Consider the following 19981-nt stretch of genomic DNA (forward strand, 5'->3'; position numbering starts at 1 on the left):
ATTTAATTCCGCTGCACCCAATGTAAGGTTTACTAAACTTTATATGTGTTTATTTCATCGTTTTAGAAAGTTCATATTTAGGGTGTTAATCAACATACTTGTGAGTAGATCTAAGATCCTGGTAAAATAATTTCCAACATAGTGTTGCTGATGTTATTTGGCTGGCTCGTACCACTCTTCGCCAATGGACGAGTGCTCAGTCTAAGCGGCTGGGCGCAGTGTCTCTGGTTTCCAATCACACTGACACAAGAAATTACTGGTCCAAACCGGTTGCTGGTCAGTTAAAAATTAATGTGGATGGGGCGGTCTTTGAAGCCACAAATGAGATAGGCACGGGTTTTGTAGCATGGGACTGCGATGGCCGAGTGATGGAGGCGTTTTTAACTATTTCTTCTGTCAGCTGCCAACCCGAAATTGTAGAAGTTCTCAGTGTCAAAGAATCACTTAGTTGGATAAAGAGGAATAACAAGTCAAATGTCATTTTAGAGACAGGCTGTATTTTAGTTGTTCAAGCTATTCTTAGTTCGGTATCTATGCCTTCTATTTTTGGTTTATTTGTTAAAGATTGTCAAGTTCTTTTATCTTTTTTAAGTAATGTTTTTATTGGTCATGTTAATCGGTCTGCTAACAAAGCTGTGCACTGTATGGCACGTGGTGCTTGTTATTGGTCAGGTCGTCGAGTGATATTCCCTTTACTCTTCAGTCTTTTGTATTAACGGATATATCTGTCTAATAAAAATTATTTTCATTCAAAAAATAAACAAATAAATAATATATTTTTAGGTGATAGTAAAAAAATTTAACCTCCTAACATTAGAGATTGTGTTATAGCAATACTCCTACTTTATTCTTTTTTTCCACCAAATTATTATGTCTCACACAAGCAATGGAGTAAAAAGTAAAATACAGAAGAGGACAAAGGGTATGAATAAAATAAAAAGTATACGGTGTACGGTCAGATTTGCGAGACTTTGAAAAAATTGGCAGATTGGGAGAGAGAGAGGTAGTAGAAGAGGGAGAGAGGCATTTCGAAATAAATAGGGTGGTGGGGATGACTTAATAGGGTTCTGAATAGTTACTTCTGTCTCTTGTTTCTCACTATAACGAAACACAACTTCACCAAGAAGACTCTAGAAACCTCCTCCTCAAACGTATATACCCCTTTGCCTATATATACTTATATGCAAGGAGAGAGAAAGCAGAGCTGCATATAATGGGGAAGCCAAGGTGTTTTCTTGATATTAGTATCGGAGGAGAGCTCGAAGGCAGGATAGTGGTGGAGCTATATGACGATGTGGTGCCCAAAACCGCCGAAAATTTCAGGGCTCTTTGTACCGGAGAGAAGGGCATTGGTCCCAACACTGGTGTCCCACTCCACTACAAGGTTTCCTTTTATATAAGAGACCTATATAATCCATATGTACATGTTATGTGTTTATAAGCAAGTTTGCATCTGGGTTTATGATGGTTTTGGTAAAAGAAAAAAAAAGGGTTCATTTTTCTTGTTCTTGATAGGTGGAGAAGAAATCGAGAATGCCCGTATGAACTTAAAAACCCCTCCTTGTTTTTGCAACTTACATTTTTTTGTGTTGTCATTGACCACAATGTACGGATTTAGTTTTTTCGTTTTAGGGGTGAGGAAAAGACGGTGATGCCCTTGATGATGAAGAGACCAGACCAGACAGACCACTGTCTGACTGGTTATATTCGTTTAGCTTTTTATTTGATCATATTATTAACATCAGGGTATTTGATTGTTCTAGTGTTTTAATTATAAAGTGGTGTCTTTTTTTTATTTTTCTTAAAAGTAGAATATTTGGTTTTTTTTTGGTAATGAACTCTATTGATTTCGATAGAGGTGACAATGGTTTCATGTTTTAAAGTTGTGAAGTTTTAGTTTTTTTTTTTAAAAATCACTTCTTGTTCTTATAGTTGTTCTACACTGCTTTTATGATATATCGATGTTTTGCTTAGTAGAATTTAGTAATGAGATAATGGGATATCTTTAATCTAAAATGGATTAAGTTATCTTTGTATTTTGGTCTTGTCCTGGCGTAGTGTTAATGGTTTCATATGAGGAATGTGATAAAGTGATTCTCTTGTGCTTTTCAAATGGCTATAGCTACTTGCGCTTCAGTTATGGTGCCTTTCTTGATTCTACTCTTATTTATGTTGTTGGTATAGGGAGTTCGTTTTCATAGAGTTATCAAGGGCTTTATGGTTCAGTGTGGGGATATTTCAGCGGGAGATGGTACTGGGGGAGAATCTATCTACGGCTTGAAATTTGAAGATGAGAATTTCGAAGTGAAACATGAAAGGAAGGGGATGTTGTCAATGGCTAACTCTGGTCCAGACACAAATGGCTCTCAGTTTTTCATCACAACAACTCGCACTTCTCATTTGGATGGGAAACATGTTGTTTTTGGGAAGGTAACTAAAGGAATGGGGGTCGTACGGTCAATTGAGCACATTACAATTGGTGAGGGAGATTGTCCAACTGCTGAGGCCATCATTGCAGACTGTGGGGAGATTCCCGAGGGGGAGGATGATGGAATCTGTAATTTTTTCAATGATGGTGACATATATCCGGACTGGCCAGCTGATCTCGATGAGAGTCCTAGTGACTTGTCATGGTGGATGACTGCCGTTGAAGCAGTTAAGGCCTTTGGTAATGACTCATACAAGGTATTTAATACTTGCCTTTCTTTACTTGTGTTCTTAATTTTTAAGTTGATTTTCATATTCTGTTATGATGAATTGAGTTTATACATCATTATAGTAATCTTCAATTGAAGTCTATTGAAACAAATCAAAGTGCATGAATGTTTGGATTCTTACTTCTCTTTCTATGTTTATGTTTTGTTAACAAAAACAATTTATTGGACACAGAAACAAGACTTTAAGATGGCTCTTAAAAAGTATAGGAAGGCCTTGCGTTATCTGGATATATGTTGGGAGAAAGATGGCATTGATGAAGGTAGCATGTCTTTCAACCATAAAAATATGCATTCCCAAATATTTGACTGAGTGAAAAGGGCTTCATTGACTCAATATTCTTTATGTTACTCATTGTACGTACACTGTTTTTTTTTTTTAAAAAAAAAATAGGGAGGAGTTCGTCTTTGAGAAAGACAAAGTCGCAGATTTTTACAAACAGCTCTGTAAGTTCATCCTCTCTATGTCATTCCAATATGTTTAAAAAACATTTTCTCAGCCTATAGTTGAAGATGTTTGTGAATTGTCATCTAAATTAACTATGGAAATCATTTCTGTTAAGTTTCTTTAAAAAGATAAAAAGAAGAAAACCACTTGGTTGTTCTTCTTTAGTCCACTGTTTTCTGTTAACCATAAATGAATGTTGGAAATTTTGTTTTAGGCCTGTAAGCTGAAATTAGGAGATCTGAAAGGAGCACTATTAGACACAGACTTTGCAATGCGCGATGGAGAGAATAATGTGAAAGCTCTGTTTCGCCAAGGTCAGGTTGGTATCTTCCATTATCAACTGAAGGAACTTTAGTTGAGCCACTCATATATATAGTCTATGAAATTTTCCCATTCCCCCGTTAGTCTATTTTATTTTGTGCTCCTTTAATTCTTTTTTTCCCTATAAACTATGTAAAGCATATCTTTTGGGCCTTGTTATTGAAATGGTTGATTCTAACGGTTAACATTATATTTTCAAATCTTAACAATTTGGCACCCTCTTTTTCAGGCTTACATGGCCCTTAATGACATTGATTCTGCAGTTGAAAGCTTCAAGAAGGCAATAGATTTGGAGCCAAATGATGGTTAGTGAATGTTTTAGTCTGTCTTTTGGTCATTTTTTTTGTTAGAAAATCGAACAACCTAATAACTAGAATTTTCAAACTATAATTTTGTGTGTACTCAAATTGAGTGTGTCGAAATCTGTTTGAACAATCCTGGTTACTGTGTGTGGAGGTCTTGCATTGTCCAAATCTTTGTAATTTAGTTTTTGACTTCCAATTTAATTTCTGAGCATCTAATAGTTGACCAGGTCTTCTAATTTCTTGCTATATAAAATAAAGTACATAATGGCACAATAAAGTGATTTCTATCTTCATTACCTACCTTTTAGATTAAATTGTTGAAACTTGCTAATACCTTCTATCTATCTGGTGATTACAGCTGGAATAAAAAAAGAACTCGCCATTGCTAAGAAGAGGGTATGTAACTTCAAACCAAATTTTTTGATTTTTAAATAGCTAGAAAGAATTACTTTTCATTGTAATTACATGTAAAATGTTGTGAACTATTACAGATTGCTGATAGGCGCGATCTGGAGAGAAAAGCATACAGCAAAATGTTTCAATAGCATTTTAGCAGGAAAACCGGTATTCTTATAATGTCTGTTATTTTCATTTCATAATTCCATTTTGGTATGTAGATTCCTTATGTTGTTTTTATTATGCAGGCTGCCCACAAATTCAGAGAATGTATCAGATTTCATGAACTTAATAGTTAGAGTCAAGTGGTTCAGGCTTTTTTGGCTACTACCCACATTCTGGAGGAGATTAAGGTAATAAATTGTTAAGAATAGTCTACATCATTGTTCTCGAATGATTTAGCTGTGGTTTTCTTTCAAGCAATTAGGTCTTTGTTTCTTGTTATGACCATACTTACCAATGCTTTTTTTGGTAGGTTTTTTTTTAATATGAATGGAGAACAAACCGCTCCCCACAGGATATATACAAACTGTAAAAATTCTGAGGCTTGAACCAAATCTGATAGAGTTCTAGTTCGTTTTTGTTCATCTCTTCATGTGGGAAGTCTTTTCTAGCTTAGAGAAACTTGTTAACTTTTACTGGATTATTATAAATCAAGAATTTTGTCATATTCCATTTGGGAAAGGATTTTGGGTATATAATGTGAAATTTTGATTTTATCTTGTATTGGCTATTTGTTGGAATCTACTATGTTCATGTTCCTCGTAACGCCCAAAAGTTTTCATGGCATTCTGGTACCTTCTGATATCAGGCCCACCAACCTTTATGATTGGCCTTAATATGCTTCTTTCACTACTTTTATATGTATAATTTTGTCAAACGTATTCCAACATAGAATGGTGGCCAACTTAATTTTGTTTTTATACATGCTTGTCCAATAAAGCTAACAAGGTAAAACCAGAACCATTGCCAACAATGCCAAGGCAGTCTTGCAATTTGAAGCTGTTTTTGTGCACAAGTGCTGCAATTTCTGAAAAAGTATGTAACGGCTTACCATTATTGTCCTGCCTGTCTCAGTTGAGTGCCATTAAAATATACCTTTCAAATTTATAAGAGCTGGTAGGTAAGTTGAACGCAATGAGAGGCCAAATAAAACTCTTAGCCCAGACATAAAGAATCTGAACAGTGCCCAATACATCAATCAGTCAATATGACTACACTGTTTTTCCTTTCTACCTTTTCCGTAGTTGCTTGACACACTTGAACCTTTTTTCTTTATGGATATAATCAAGTTAGAGCGTACAGGAACAGAATAAAGCGCACACATTTTAATGGAAAGGAAAAAACGTAAAAAGTAGAGAGGAAAAAACATGTCCTAGCAAAGAAGTGAATAAGGCAGTGACCGAGAATTATGAGTTGTAATCATCAAGTCCCAGATCCCTTAGAGCGTCAGTAGCAGCCTCCCTACAGAACTCGTGGTTTTGTTTCGTTTTCCTTATATGCTTCTCAACGCCATTATTTAACAGAATAGTTCTGTCAAAAGTGAAAATTCTTAATTTAGATTGCAATCTATAATGGAAATCTCATAAAAGCAGATTGGACAAATGGGGGTATGTCAAATGGGAGAGGGAGAGACTTACCTGTTTTCAGGGTTCCTAGCAACAAGATTACGGATCATGAGACAGGCACTTTTCTGCATTTGTTGTGCTGCTGGAAACTTCTGCATGGCTTGGATGGCAAGGTCACCAGACCCAGCTTCCATTGCCCGTGCTGCTCTTTCCGGTGACCTCAAAGAAAGTATAGAGATAATTGACATAACCTGTAAACATAAGTAAACAAGTGTGAGATAACATAGGTAATGGTACGCCCACTGCATGGTTTATCCTTCCAACTCATAATGATTCTCACTGTGAAAAAAGAGGGTGATTTGAGGAAAAAAATTAAATAAACGTATCTAACCCTAATTCATGTGCTTTAAACAGATAAGTTCCTATCAGTAGGTCCAAAACAGAGTTCCTACTGCAGAAAACCCTATATATAAATATCTATATTTATGTATGTGCCTGTAATACAATGTAAATATGACCTTAATATTAAGACTTGTCTGTCTTCTTACCTCATGTAGGACAGAAGGGTCATCAGAAAATCTGGCTGCGAGTTTGATTAGCCTGTCCAAACCTCCTTTCTCAATGATAACGTTTTTATTTGTGTCACTTCCAGCCAACTAATTAGTTACAAGAGATTATTCAACAACAAAAATAAAATGTTGTAAGAGACATAAGAGGTACTAATTAGATTCAGAAAACAAAATAACACTGGAAATCATTAATCTAAAATGACACTGAAATCAGTAATATAAATAAACACCAAGAACAAAATTGATTTAAATTTCTATAATACTGCTTGTAAAATTATTCTTATCTAGTATCATCTTAATATTATAATAAAAAGTTCAATTAGGGGCAAGAAAATTGCTTTAAACTTTCGTTTTTCTATCGAAATTTAAACAAATTCAGTCCGTTTCCTTATTCAAGAATATTTTTTGTTTATTATGCAGTCAGTAAAACTTTTACTGATACTTTTGGGATCAAACTAATTATAACTAAATAGAATTATTTTTTTTTTCTGGAAACAATAAATAAATAGAGTTATTAGTTAAAAAAAACATAATCAAAACACTAAAAAAGCATCAAAGTAACCAAAATAACAATAAGAAATCCTTAGTATCTAATATTTATACATCATATATTACATTAGAAAAAATAAATATCTTATTGTAATAAAATTATTTTCAGTAAATATAATAAGGACATAATATTATACATATATTGCACACAAATGTGAAATAAAATTCTTAATTCTATATTTTCATATATATATATATTTAATTATTCTTATATAGAAATACAAGACTTGAAAAATTATAACTAATTACAGAAATTATTTTGAATAAAATATTCATAGAAGTTTTGCTGTAGTATCATATATTTCACAATAAGACAAAATAAAAATCAGAAACCTTGTATAAGATTTTAGATGCAAAACAATTAAATAAATGATTGTTACTTGATCAAAATCAATTATCTTAATCAGTTAAATTTTAGACCTTAGAGAGCAAAGAACAGCAAACTCTAGCGACACTTTTATTGCCTTGTTCCCCACTGTCATCAATGCATCGAAGCAAAGCATCAATTCCACCATTTTCAGCGATGGATCTACATATTTCATCCTGTGAAATTGAAATTTGCCTCAGTATCAAACAAATAAATTTCCTACGAGTGATAAGTGATAAAAGTGTAGCACTGAGAACGTCAGTCAATGCATTGATAAACCTTAAGTGTGCCTTTGGTTGGAGGTATGAAAAACAATCAAATTTTATTTTATTTTATTGGTTGGGTGCATTTTAATATATATGAATGTCATTTCAATAGACTTTTCCAATATTTTGGTAGAATAACTATTCCATTTCAAAATTAGTAAAAAGGCCATTTGAATGCAATTTGAAAATAATAATAATAATAATTATTATTTTTTATACATGAACTTATAAAATTTAAGTCCATTCCATTCTATTCTCATTCCTATTTCTATTGCTATCAACCAAACGCACCATTGATGTCTTAAAGAATGACAATTCACTTACATTAACTGCAACAGCCTTTAAAGCAATGCTAGCTGACACTAGACTAGGTGAGCTAAGCTCAGTCTGCAATGAAGCCACCAGAGCTTCTGCAATTCCTATCTTTGCAAATTTCCTTGCATAACCATAAACCTGGATTTCACACAACACTAGAAGTTAGATTTACTTGAAACAAAAACCTTATTCAGGGCATTTAGTGGTTTCCCTGGAAAACACTGTCACTAAAAAGAGCATGACCAAATGTGATGCTAATCCTACACATCCATCTTAAAAGGGAATACATATGAATTGAGGGCATTGGCCAACTTTGCAACTGTATGCCAATCAGAGTCAGATACATATTTCTGAGAACTGCCGACTTACTTGTGAAGCCAAAACACGGTTATCATCAGGTGTTAGGAGAACACGAATAGCATCATACAAACTTTGAATGCTGCCTTCACCCGGGCGATTCAATGCATGCAGAATAAGTTCATCAATTTTCAACTCCATAAATTCATCTTTTAAAACCTCATTACCAGTCACAGCTGCAGCAACTACAGCGAAACCACTGTTCAAGATATCTAAATTTTGGACACCACCATTCAAGATATTCACCACAATTGATGGTCCGCCACTAGCCCGAAATGTTTCTGTACTTTGAAGATCTAGAATTGAGAAGGAAATAGATGTTATAAACAGCACCAAGGAGATGAGCCTAATAATGTCCAAAAATTTCAGGGTGAATTATCTAAAACTAGACTGAGCAAACAAAAGCAATCAGAATTGACTAACGAGTACCTCCATAGATAACCACTAAAGATATTCTTGTTTCAACATTTCACATTCTAATATGTCCCACTATAAATGGTTCAATCGCTCCTCCCCAATTTGAAATCCAACAGCTTTTACTAAAAAAGAGCAATATTCTTAGCTCATCAGATTAGCAAACAGTATGAACTCCATAACAAGAAATGCCGACATACCATGAAGAACAGAAGACATTGCCTTTAAGGTCGAAACAAGAGCCTTTTCCTGCTCAATTTGAATCTCAGAACACAGGGAACAAATTAATTCAACCGCTCCATTTTTAGTAGCTATTGCTGCATTTCCAGATCCTTGTACACTACATAGTTCAGCCAGATTTTCAAACAATCTCGCCACTGAATCCAAATTTTGATCCTTGGGAAATGCTTTCAGTTTATTTAAACACTGTATCACTGGATTATCATCTACACCACCCTCTCCTGGTACGCTAAAAACAATCCCTGCCATACAAACACAGATAAACAAAAACCTTCTAACTAAATTTATTTTGCTATAGATCTAAAACGTAAGAAATGGGGTGAGTGTGGATGTTGAAAAGTTGCGGGAAAGCAGAGAAACCAGAGGTTCAACATCTTTTCCCAGGAAAATGAGGAAAATACGAGAGGTTTTAGATGTGAGACCGGACCTGAGAGATCGACACCCTGAAGGGTAAGAGTTTCGATGGCATCTTGAAGGGACTCAGCTGGGTCCATCCCAAGGTCGTCCATGTTCTCCTTCACAAGCTCGTCAAACGCCTCCTGAGAGATAGTACGGACCGCATTCGTTGGTGGAGACATCTCCGGTGGTGCTTCTCTTGCCGTCCAAATGGACGATTAAGATTCACGATGATCACAAAATAAATGTGATAATCTCACTGGAAGAGAGGGGAGAAGTGAAAGCTCTTAATAATACACAGAGAGCAGAGACGGAAAGAGCGTTCTATTTGATTTCAAATCGAGGGTGACGGTTGCATTGAATTAGATGGCCCAAACAAAAATAATAACTAGCCCAATTCTCTCGGCCTATATTTAATGGAATTTCTTACATTTTAATTGCAAATTTGCCTTATCCAAAAAAATTTACGATATGCACAAATCTATATGTCAATTTTTATTTAACTTATTAAAGTTTAGTAGGGGATCTTAGTGACATTTCTAAATGTCACTATTATAATATATGTTTTCGAAACACCCCTGGATCTGCACTGATTTGCCGTGAAACGACGTCACATAAGCAGAGAGGAAAGGTCCACGCGTGGTGACGATTTTGCCGACCAGCGAGTGTAGAGAGAGAAAAAGCTTTTGTTTTTGAAAGAAAGAAATGTGAGAAGGATTAGTTCGACCTTTGGCTTCCTCTCATCCCTCGGTGGTGCTGCCTCAGCTACCACACCGTCCCTCGCCACACGTGTGTTGTGGAAAATTTTGCCTCCACCATCTCAAGTGAAAAGAAATATGAAATAAAGAAGACGTTAGGAAGGTAAGGAAACCCCAGCATTCTGAATCATTTGGAGAAGAAGATGAAAGGGTAAGGGTTTAGTTACTCGATGGTGCTGAAGTTGGTAATTAGTCGGGGGAGATTTGGGTTGTTTGAGGTTTCAATGGAGGCTTGTGTTCAAAAAGCTTGCCCAAGACTATTGATTGATTGGGGCGAGGTGTAAAGTCCTTTTTGACAATTTAGATGCTAAAATATTTTTTATTTTATAGTGAGATTTCTTTGCATTCATAACCGATTTTCTCACCTTTATTATTCGATTTTTATTGCTCTTTTCTATCTTAGGAAAGAGTGATTTTCAGCTGGATTTTTCTTTTATGGAAACTTCTTGTAAGAGAAGAAATTCTCTTATGGAAAGTTGGTTTTTAAAGGAAACTTTGATTATTATTATTTCCCTTAATAAGTTTGATTGTGTCTTGATAAGATCAGATTATACACACTGTTTATGGCAGGTATCAAGACCCAATACAAAATCGGACTCATTTTTGGTAAGTTTCCTTTTCTGGTCTGATTTGCTGCGACAGAATCTGGTTCTGATGCTGAAATCAAGTTTTTCTTAGGAAATTATTGTACAGCTGTAGATTCGACTTTGTGACTGTCTCTAAGGTTTCTATGTTCTATAAATAGAACCTAAAGAGCAGCCATTCGAATCAACTCTTCTAGATTTCATTTTTTGCATTTTTCTCATTTTGTGAAGAGAGAGTTATTTTTGTGAGAACCTAGTTGTTCATCTAAGTTCTAGTGTTTTTCATATCTGTTATTACTCTGTCTTAGGATTAGTTAGAACAACTTGATTGAACAAGAGAGAGAGAGGTCTTCGGGAGAAGACTTGTTCAAGTCTTACTTCGGGAGGAAGTAAGCACGCACACTTCAAAGACGAAGGGAGTCACTGTTTGAAGGTGTTTCTGAAGTCAGATTCCTAAAGTGCATTACAAAGGATTGCGACAATGATTTAGAGGGATTCTAAACTTGTTTAAGTCAATTGTCTTTGTAATTGTTGATACTTTATTAATTGATTTCATTATCTGAACGTGGCCCCGTGGACTAGGAGTGTTCGAAAGAACACTGATACAACATACAATCTCTTGTGTCAAGTGATTTAATTTTCTGTAATTATTTTTATATTCTGTCTATTCTGTTTTGTCGCTGCAAAACTGGTTTCTGCAGTAACAGAATTACATTCTACTTCTGCAGACGTATGCAATTTTATATTTTTGTATTTATTATTGGTATTTGTAAAAACTCAATTTTCACGAGGTTTGAGGCTGATATTGCTTTGGGCTCCATACCTGGTTGGTGGGAGAAGATGAATGATGATGCCGGTTGTTGTGATGGAGACTCTTCTTCCTCTTGTGCTATAACACAGTGTTGCCACTATTATTCACGGACTTGGTCAGATCTCTGAACAATCTCAACCTCACCATCGTTTTCGGAATATTAAGTTAAATAACGTTCTTTCAAAACTACTTTTGCTAAATAACCTTCTTATAAAATTATGTTTATTTTTTAATTTTTTTTATTAACTAATAAAGTAAATGACTAATACATCCACCTAAATACAACATAAACACTCAGCCCCAATCCCCACCATTAAGACCATTTTTACCTTCTCTTCTTCATTTCTTCATCTCTTCATCTCTTCTTCTCTTCTTCATTTCTTTATCTCAACCAACCTTAATAATAAGCTTAACTATTATTTTTTCTTCTCTTCACCTCACTATTTTTTCTTAAGATTTTTTTTCCATAAACCCATCTCCATCTCTTCTCTTTAAATCTATCATCTACTCTCTTAAAATCCCTAAAAATAAAACCCTAATATGTAATCAATCCAATCTCTATAGATAAAACTAAGAAATTCTTTTAGTTTAATCACCATTTCAGTAAGTTTTATTATAATATTCTCCAATTTAAATAAATATATCATATTATATATATATACCCACATAACATAATACATATACATATTCTTTTTTTCTTATGATAAACAATACATATACATATTCACGAGCATCATTCTCTACTTCAATTAGTGTAAAATAAATAGAATATAAATTGAGATTTTGTTCATTCTTTTTTGTGTTAAATTTAAAGTTAATTTTTTATATATATATTAAATTTAAAGTTAAGTTTTGGCTTGGTTGAATTTTGGTTCTTTAATTCACGTATTTTTTTCTTATTTTATGAAGAAATCATATTTTATTTGTTTTGTTATCTAAATTTAAATAACTACACTACTATATTAATATCACATTATTTTATGAATTAATAATTAAAATTAAAGATTATATTGTGTTTTCTTAGACAAGAGGGATATTTTCTCAGTTTTGCACCAATTGGCTCTTATGCATATTTACTTATGATTAATATTTTTAGGTTATCCAATTGTTCAATCACCCAAGCTCAACTCTAACATACTATATTTTGGTAATTGAATGGCACGAAGCAAAATACCTATAGATCCAAAACAACCAATCCAACGAAAGTTGATTTGGAACGAACCAACTCCTCCCCCATGCACAACAACTCAATTAAATGATGAGGTAAATGGGTAGAACTTCATCAAATATGTTTGAGATTTCTAAAGTCTATTTGATATATTATATAGCTTGATTGGTGTTAGTAGAGCTCGAACATAAATGGTCGAGATTATAATTAAAATGTTAGTATAAATCTCGACTGCTTTTAGTAGAGCTCGACCAATGTAGTCAAAAGTCTTAAAATATTAGTGTAGAGCTTGACTGTACGGAGTAGAGCTCGACCATTTTATGGTGGAGATGTAGTCTTTAAATTCTTATAATGTTAGTACAAAGCTCAACTGTTTTGAGTTGAGCTCAACCGCTTGTGGGTAAAGCTTGACTATTATGTTTGTACTCGATTGATATAATATTATCTCTTTTTATTTAAATCAGTCAATGAAAAGTTTTGAAGAACAATCATAAACAAATAGAGAAGAAAAATTAGAATCAAGTATATAAGAAGAAACATAATCGAATGGAGAAGAACAAGCTGAATCTAATGGAGATAAACAAATAGAATTCGATGGCGAAGAGTAAGAAGAATCAGATGGACAAGAACAATTAGAACCTTCATCAATGTCACGAGAGAAAACACATTCGGTATTTTTTGAATTTGTTCACTTTATTTTATTATTATTTTTCTTATTTTATTCAGATAGTAGAAAGATTATGTTTAATTTATTGCAGGTGGAAAAGATTTCTCGATTACTTGATGTTCTACAAAATTCAACGTTAGTATATTTATAAGTCCATTCATACATGTTTTCTTAGTTGATATTTATTGCAAACATATATGTATTATTGATTTCAAAAATTTCTTATAACAGAGAAGATTGTGCGGTGTATGCAATTAAGTTCATTGAGTTCGACATGGCTGGTCATAGGTTTGAAAGCCTATCAGATGATAGAATGGCATTCTACACAAGGAAGATGGCAATAGATATTTTTTGTCAGTAATAGGACCCTTAGTAATATGTGTTTAGTTATTTACTAATCTTTTGTTCAATGTTTATAAACCTCGACCTATACAGTTGAGCTCTACTTTACAGACAAGCAATAACTTGAATTTCGTTTAGTGTTTACAAATGTCAACCACATATAGTCGGGCTAATAACAATTGAACAATTTACTAATCTTTTGTTCAATGTTTACAAATCTCGACCTATATAGTTGAGCTCTACTCTTTACAGACAAGCGATAACTTTAATTTTGTTTATTGTTTACAAATCTCGACCATAAACAGTCTGACCCTACTAATGACAATTAAACTTTTTAAAAATCTCAACCATATACAGTCGAGCTCAACTCATACAGCTCAACTATATACTTTATAATGTGAAATTACGTATTTTAATATTCCCTAGTTTGATTATTTAATTAAGTGATTAATTAAATGCGGAATAATAAAACTGGTACTGAAAACAGTTTTTCCGAGAAACCCAGAAAAACAAACAGTGCATAAAAATAAAAACACACAAGATTTTTGTACGTGGTTTCAACAATCCTTTCAGATTGTTACTAGTCCACGGGGCCACGCCCAGAGATAAGATTCATTAGATCGGTATCAAAAATACAAAGTAATTGACTTATGCATAAATAGACTCCCTCTTATTGTATGCCGCAAGCTTGATGTATTCCACCTACTAACTGGATCTTGATAAAACTCCAAGAGCTCGAACTCCCTTCGATCACCTTGAAGAGTGCTTGAATCCTCCCGATTCAAGGCTTAAAGGCTATCTCCCAAAAGCCTATACAACCATCTCCCGAAGGTTGTGTGCTTGTATCATCCCGATGCAAGACTTCAAAAGCAATCTCCCGAAAGCTTGTAAAAACCCTTCTCCCGAAGGCGTGCTTGTATCCTCCCGATGCAAGACTTCAAAAGCAATCTCCCGAAAGCTTGTAACTACCCTTCTCCCGAAGGTGCACTGATGTTCTTCTTCGTTGTAGACTTGAATACAGACTCAAGACAATACAAACAACAAATAAACAGAGTAAGAGTCGAACAGCTCTTCTCTACACAACAAAGACACTCTTTCCTAAAGATATGAAAGTGAATGAAAGAGATACAAAACCTAGCTGATATAAGATGTATTTATAATGAATATACATCTTATTGACAGCTTACATTCGGTCTGAACAAGACCTCAGCCCACTAGAAACTTCCCTAAAATAATTCTTCAATCAGTCCAGGAATTTCCGTTTCTGTACCTACAGAATCGTGGGCAGTAATTACAACTTTTCTTTTATAGAAAAGGAAAGTTTAGCTCCGGTTTTCTCTTCAAGAAACCTGATCTAAGAAAATGAGAAACTCAACACAAGATCAGATTACCTCAATTTCCATAAATAGGAAAGCTAGACAACTTTCCTTCCAAGTTTAGATACACACAAATAAAGAAACCATATTAATACATACCAGCCGAAAATACATTAAATAATAAAATATTTTTGTCAATTAAATATGCCAAAAATGGAATTAACAATCTCCCCCTTTGGCACTTTGATTGACAAAATATTTTATTATGAGAAAACCTGCATCAAGTGTTAGAAACCAAAGCAAATAGCTTTTTAAAGATACAAGAGTATAAAAAATACTCCCTCTGCATGAAAGCATTCTAACACATAAAACAAAGAACTTTTTTTGGACGGAAAAACTTACAAACCGAAAACACAGCAACTTTTTAAATGGAAAAGTGCAAAACTACAAACAAGACAACTCACTCTAAAAACAAGGATCCAGAGTTGTAACACATAATCCAAAAAAACAAAAAAAAGTACTACTCCCCCTTTTTGTCTATCAAGGAGCCAAAGATAGCAAAAACCATGAACAAGGTCATATTAGTTTAAGCATTCACAAATAAAAAGCAAGAGATAGAGAATTGAACCACTTATTCATCATCATTGGGTCGGAAGTATTTCATGATGCTGTCCATCTTCCTGAGAAGTAAGGCTTGACTTGTCTCCATTCTCCCCAAACACAAGTTGAATTCAGCCATTTCTGTAGAAGCAGAAGCAGCAGCAGGTTCAATAGTAACACCAAGGGAAGCAAGGTTGTAAGTCGACTTTCAAGCTTTGGTCTTCGACTTTCTGGCAGTTTTCATCGGAACAGATGACGAACCAGGAACTCCGGTTGCTGGTGCAGGCGGCGCAGGAGGGGAGATCGGAGATGCAGAGGCAGAGCCACGAGAGGGCTTCTTGGACGGTTGGGCATTCTTAGTTTTGGCCATCACCTTGAAACCCTAGAACACAAACACTCTCACACTTTGAAAATAAAAATTAGACCTTTGAGAAAAAAATAGAAAGACAAGAGAGAGTGGTGATCGTGGGTGAGTGGGTAGTTGGGAATATATACACAAGATTTTACTTACCCAAATTCAGAAAAAAAAAAAAAAAAACTGAAAAGGAAAGTAACTTCCTTACCTTTGAATCACGTGTGGAGAGAAAAAAGGAAACCAGAAAAGATTTTTTTTTTTTTTAAAAAAAAAATGGTCAATGTTTCCTTAAATGGAAAAGGAAACCAAATATCCCCACAAAATCTAAGTGTTAAAGACCCGACCAAATCCGAAAATGCCACCAAAGAGGAAACCAAAAATAATTAATTATTTAAGGACAAGTTTCCTAAAAACACCAAAATAAGACCAAATCTCCAAAAATAAAGAAAACACAAAATAGAGAATACAATTAAAACATGTTTCCATAAAATGAAAAAATAAAAGAAAAAAAAATTTACAAAGAATCGAAAAAAAAAATATGCCCCCCTTTTTCTTTAATTTTTTCAAAAAATGCCCCCCAAAAAAAATTTTGCAAATAAAGAACAAGAGAACACAAAGAGACATATAAAGCACTAATCACCACTTAAGAGCAAAAAATAGTGTCTAAGAATATAATGAAACATAACAAGAAAAATAACAATAATTTTTAAGAAAGCTCAATTGACAAACTCGGTCGCAGTTTTTATTTATTTTTTTATTTTTTTTATTTTTTGATTAAAAGACAGAAAAAATAAAATAACCTTGATATTTTTGTAACTAGAATTTGTTAGCCCAAGATATGTTTCCAAGAGGGGGGGTGAATTGGAAATTTATACTAATTTCGGTAAATCAAAACTTTTAACACAAAATTAAGCAATTAGCCACTTAATCAAATAAAAGCAAGTAATATGGCAAGCAATATATTATGACAAATAATCAAACTTGTAAAATAAAGAGTTTAAGGATTAGAAGATGCAAACTCTCGATTTTTACAAGGTTCGGTAGAACTATGCCACCTACGTCCTTGGTCTTCAAAGCTATGGACCTAGCTTTGAGTTCCAATATCGAGCCAAGTTAACGGGCTTGACTAACCCTTACAACCGGGGAATTTTTCACCAAGGTTTTTCCCAAACCTCTCACAATAGTTTCCTTCCAAGGACTATCAACCTCGCCGGATTGTTGAAGTGCCAATCTCACTTTTCTCGGGTTGTTTACAAAATCGGTGTCAACCTCACCTACAACCGAGTTGTTTTTCTACCGGTGCCAACCTCACCTCTCAATACAATGAATATGTAATTTTGAAATACAAAGCAAACTCTCTCTAATAAGATGGAAAACAAAGTAAAATCCTAGAGAGAATTGCAAGCACACTAGAGAAGATAAGAACAAGTTTGGCTCAAGTGTGTGTGGTTGGTGTGTTTATGAAAAGATGATAATTCTTTAGTTTAGAACACTTAGAATGATATTATATGATGAATAGAAGCTCAACCAACCTACATTTTTGAGTGAAAAACGAGTTTATATAGTGTAGGAATGAAAACTAGCCGTTTATAGCCGTTAGCACATTTTTCGAGGCCACTTCAGCCATGATCCGGAATTCCGGATTGGTTACAACCGGAATTCCGGTTGGCAACCGGAATTCCGGATGGGAACCGGAATTCCAGATGCAAAAGGTTCATTTTTTCGAACTAAAACGTGCATAACTTTTTACTCGTTTATCCGATTTCAAAAATTCCAGTTGCGTTCTCTTAGTTAAATAATATGTGATCTTAAAAATCAATTTAGAAAATTTAGATATCATTTTTTGTGAAATAACTTGTCGCACAAGTTAGTGAGCCAAACTTTTGAACTTATAAATCCTAGTATACTATGCAAATCACTTTAACAAGACTAAAGCAAATTTATACCATTTGATTGTTTGTAGTCTTGATGTAGATGAGCTTCCTAGCTTGATTTGCATGTTTTGATCCCATGTTGACTTTTCCCGAGAGTTGACTTTTGACTTTGATTTGACTTTGACTTTCGGGTTGACTTTTGACTTTGAGCTTTTTGAAGACCTCTTTTGAATAGGGTCTTGACTTGTTGATCCCTTGATGAATCTTTTGCTCTTATGAAGTACGAAGTAGTTTATATACTTGTTGAATCTACTTCTTTGATTATGTTTGACTTTACCGAACAAATATGGATACTTTGTGAACTTGCTTGCAAAATGATCAAGAAAATATTAGTAACAAATAATAATCAAATATTTGTTTATCATCAAAATAAATGAGTGATGGACTTTTGGTCAACATTCTCCCCCTTTTTGATGATATCAAAATATTTGATTATTTTAAAGGAAAGAAAAAGTAAATTGAAACATGTGGAGTTTAGCTCCCCCTTAACATATGCATATATTGTTTATACCGTTTTACCTTTGCATATTTATTGTTAACTTTTCTTAACATGACAAAGCTCCCCCTTAATCATATACTCAATAAGGTTGTTAATACTTGAAAACATAATATGATTAATGCCAAAATAATCAATTCTAATATTTCTCCCCCTTTTGATTTCATCAAAAAGGGTGGGATAGGAAGCAAGGTCAAGCTATTTCTCCCCCTTAATTATACAAGATATGACTTGTATCAATGAAGCACAATAGGTAAAGAGAAATTTCAAATGCATAAAAAGATGAAAGTTCATATAGTCAAAACAAGTTTAAACATTCATCTACCAAAAAAATATGTCAAAAACCTTGAAAATAAGAGATGCAGGTAAATAATTGCATGGTTATGACTCAAGTATGATAAAACTAACGTGTTCATGCACTTAAATCACTAAGATGACAAGAATTGAGACTTTTTGGTAAGTTTTTCAAAAATTTAAGCAAAAACAACATATGTACCAAAAATTAGTTTCATGCATCCTTTTTGAAAAATTCTTTTTGTATCAGCTTAAACATGATTAATATGAAGTGTACAAGCTGGAAAAATAGAAAAAGCTTCAAAAATGAGAGATTTTGGCAAGTTTTACTCATTTTGGTCATATAAGGTCATTTTAAGCAACTTACTTACTAAAAATTGATTTTATGCAAAATTTTCATGCAAAATCTTTTTTGACAGCTGATATATGATAAAACAAACATGCGCAAACAAGAAAATCAGAAAAAAGTCAAAAATCCTAACTTTTCGGTAAGCTTTTCGATTTGCTTAAAAACTAGAAATCTACCAAAAATGAGTTCTATGCAACCAAATTGAAAAATTCTTTTTCCAGTAGGTCAAAAATATCAAATGTGAGGTGTACAAACTTACGGAATTGAAAAATAATAAAAATTGAGCACGTTTGGAGAAAAACACTCTTTTAGGTCTCAAAAAGTCAAAATTATGCAAGATAGTACCAAAATCAAGATTTGAGCATTATTTTTGAAAAATTCATTTTGAGACAGTTTATATATGAGTATTTAGAGATGTACAAGCTTTCAAAACAACAATTTTCTCAACAATATGAAATTTTGGCTAATTTCACCCATTATGGCCTTAAAAAGTTAAAAATAAGCAAATGACATACCAAAATTTTGTTCAAAGTATATTTCAATCAAGAAAAACCTTTAGGCATGCTAAATACACTCATTTGGACATGTTCAAACATATAAACACATATACTAGCCAAATATGTAAAAATTCATATATTCACTAGTTCAAAGGTATGTCCAAAGTTCACCAAAAATTTGCATAATAACCTATAATCTGAATTTTTCAGCATGTATAGTTCAAGAATGTCAAGACTCAACTAATCAAAACTTTTATTCATAGAAATAGTATGTGACATACCAATTATGTATGTATGCATAAGAGAGTGAACAAGAAGGATCAAAAGCAAGTCAATTAGCCAAACACTTCAAATTTCATTTTCTTTTCATCTAGGTATCTTAATCTCATCAAAATAAGTAAAATTAATAAGAATGATATTACCGATTCCCAAATTTGTTAATTTGGGTTGTGTTCAAGAATTGACATGCTCTTTTTCTATGCTTTTTGAGACTTGTTGGTAATGTAGGAACTTGGCATTCTTCTTTAAGCATCAACACCCAAGAGCCAACTTTGGTTCCTCTTTATTGATACCTACAAAACAAAC

General features: G+C 33.6%; 2 protein-coding genes across 2 annotated transcripts; one reads left to right on the forward strand and one right to left on the reverse strand.

Moving 5' to 3' along the window:
- The first annotated feature begins 912 nt into the window (after positions 1-912).
- LOC115703243 (peptidyl-prolyl cis-trans isomerase CYP40) lies at positions 913-4910 on the forward strand. The gene is made up of 10 exons (XM_061107155.1): positions 913-1384; positions 2185-2685; positions 2890-2977; positions 3109-3161; positions 3377-3481; positions 3713-3788; positions 4147-4184; positions 4280-4352; positions 4433-4537; positions 4660-4910. The coding sequence occupies exons 1-8, from the start codon at positions 1214-1216 to the stop codon at positions 4331-4333; spliced, it is 1086 nt and encodes a 361-aa protein (XP_060963138.1). The 5' UTR covers positions 913-1213; the 3' UTR covers positions 4334-4352; positions 4433-4537; positions 4660-4910.
- Positions 4911-5322: 412 nt separating this feature from the next.
- On the reverse strand, positions 5323-9603 carry LOC115703241 (uncharacterized). The gene is made up of 8 exons (XM_030630759.2): positions 9257-9603; positions 8790-9071; positions 8188-8471; positions 7828-7956; positions 7291-7413; positions 6301-6408; positions 5825-6003; positions 5323-5717 (listed from the first exon to the last, which is right to left on the reverse strand). The coding sequence occupies exons 1-8, from the start codon at positions 9405-9407 to the stop codon at positions 5594-5596; spliced, it is 1380 nt and encodes a 459-aa protein (XP_030486619.2). The 5' UTR covers positions 9408-9603; the 3' UTR covers positions 5323-5593.
- Between the last annotated feature and the right edge of the window lie 10378 nt (positions 9604-19981).

This window comes from Cannabis sativa, chromosome X (assembly GCF_029168945.1).
Source record: "Cannabis sativa cultivar Pink pepper isolate KNU-18-1 chromosome X, ASM2916894v1, whole genome shotgun sequence".
NCBI lineage: Eukaryota > Viridiplantae > Streptophyta > Magnoliopsida > Rosales > Cannabaceae > Cannabis > Cannabis sativa.

Coding starts and splice junctions, on each gene's coding strand:
- LOC115703243 (XM_061107155.1), top strand. CDS start 1,214: ATGGGGAAGCCAAGGTGTTTTCTTGATATTAGTATCGGAGGAGAGCTC. Junction 3,162..3,376: donor AGATTTTTACAAACAGCTCT/GTAAGTTCATCC, acceptor ATTTTGTTTTAG/GCCTGTAAGCTGAAATTAGG. Junction 3,482..3,712: donor CTCTGTTTCGCCAAGGTCAG/GTTGGTATCTTC, acceptor CCTCTTTTTCAG/GCTTACATGGCCCTTAATGA.
- LOC115703241 (XM_030630759.2), bottom strand. CDS start 9,407: ATGTCTCCACCAACGAATGCGGTCCGTACTATCTCTCAGGAGGCGTTT. Junction 9,072..9,256: donor TCAGGGTGTCGATCTCTCAG/GTCCGGTCTCAC, acceptor TTTGTATGGCAG/GGATTGTTTTTAGCGTACCA. Junction 6,409..7,290: donor GCTGTTCTTTGCTCTCTAAG/GTCTAAAATTTA, acceptor GTAACTAATTAG/TTGGCTGGAAGTGACACAAA.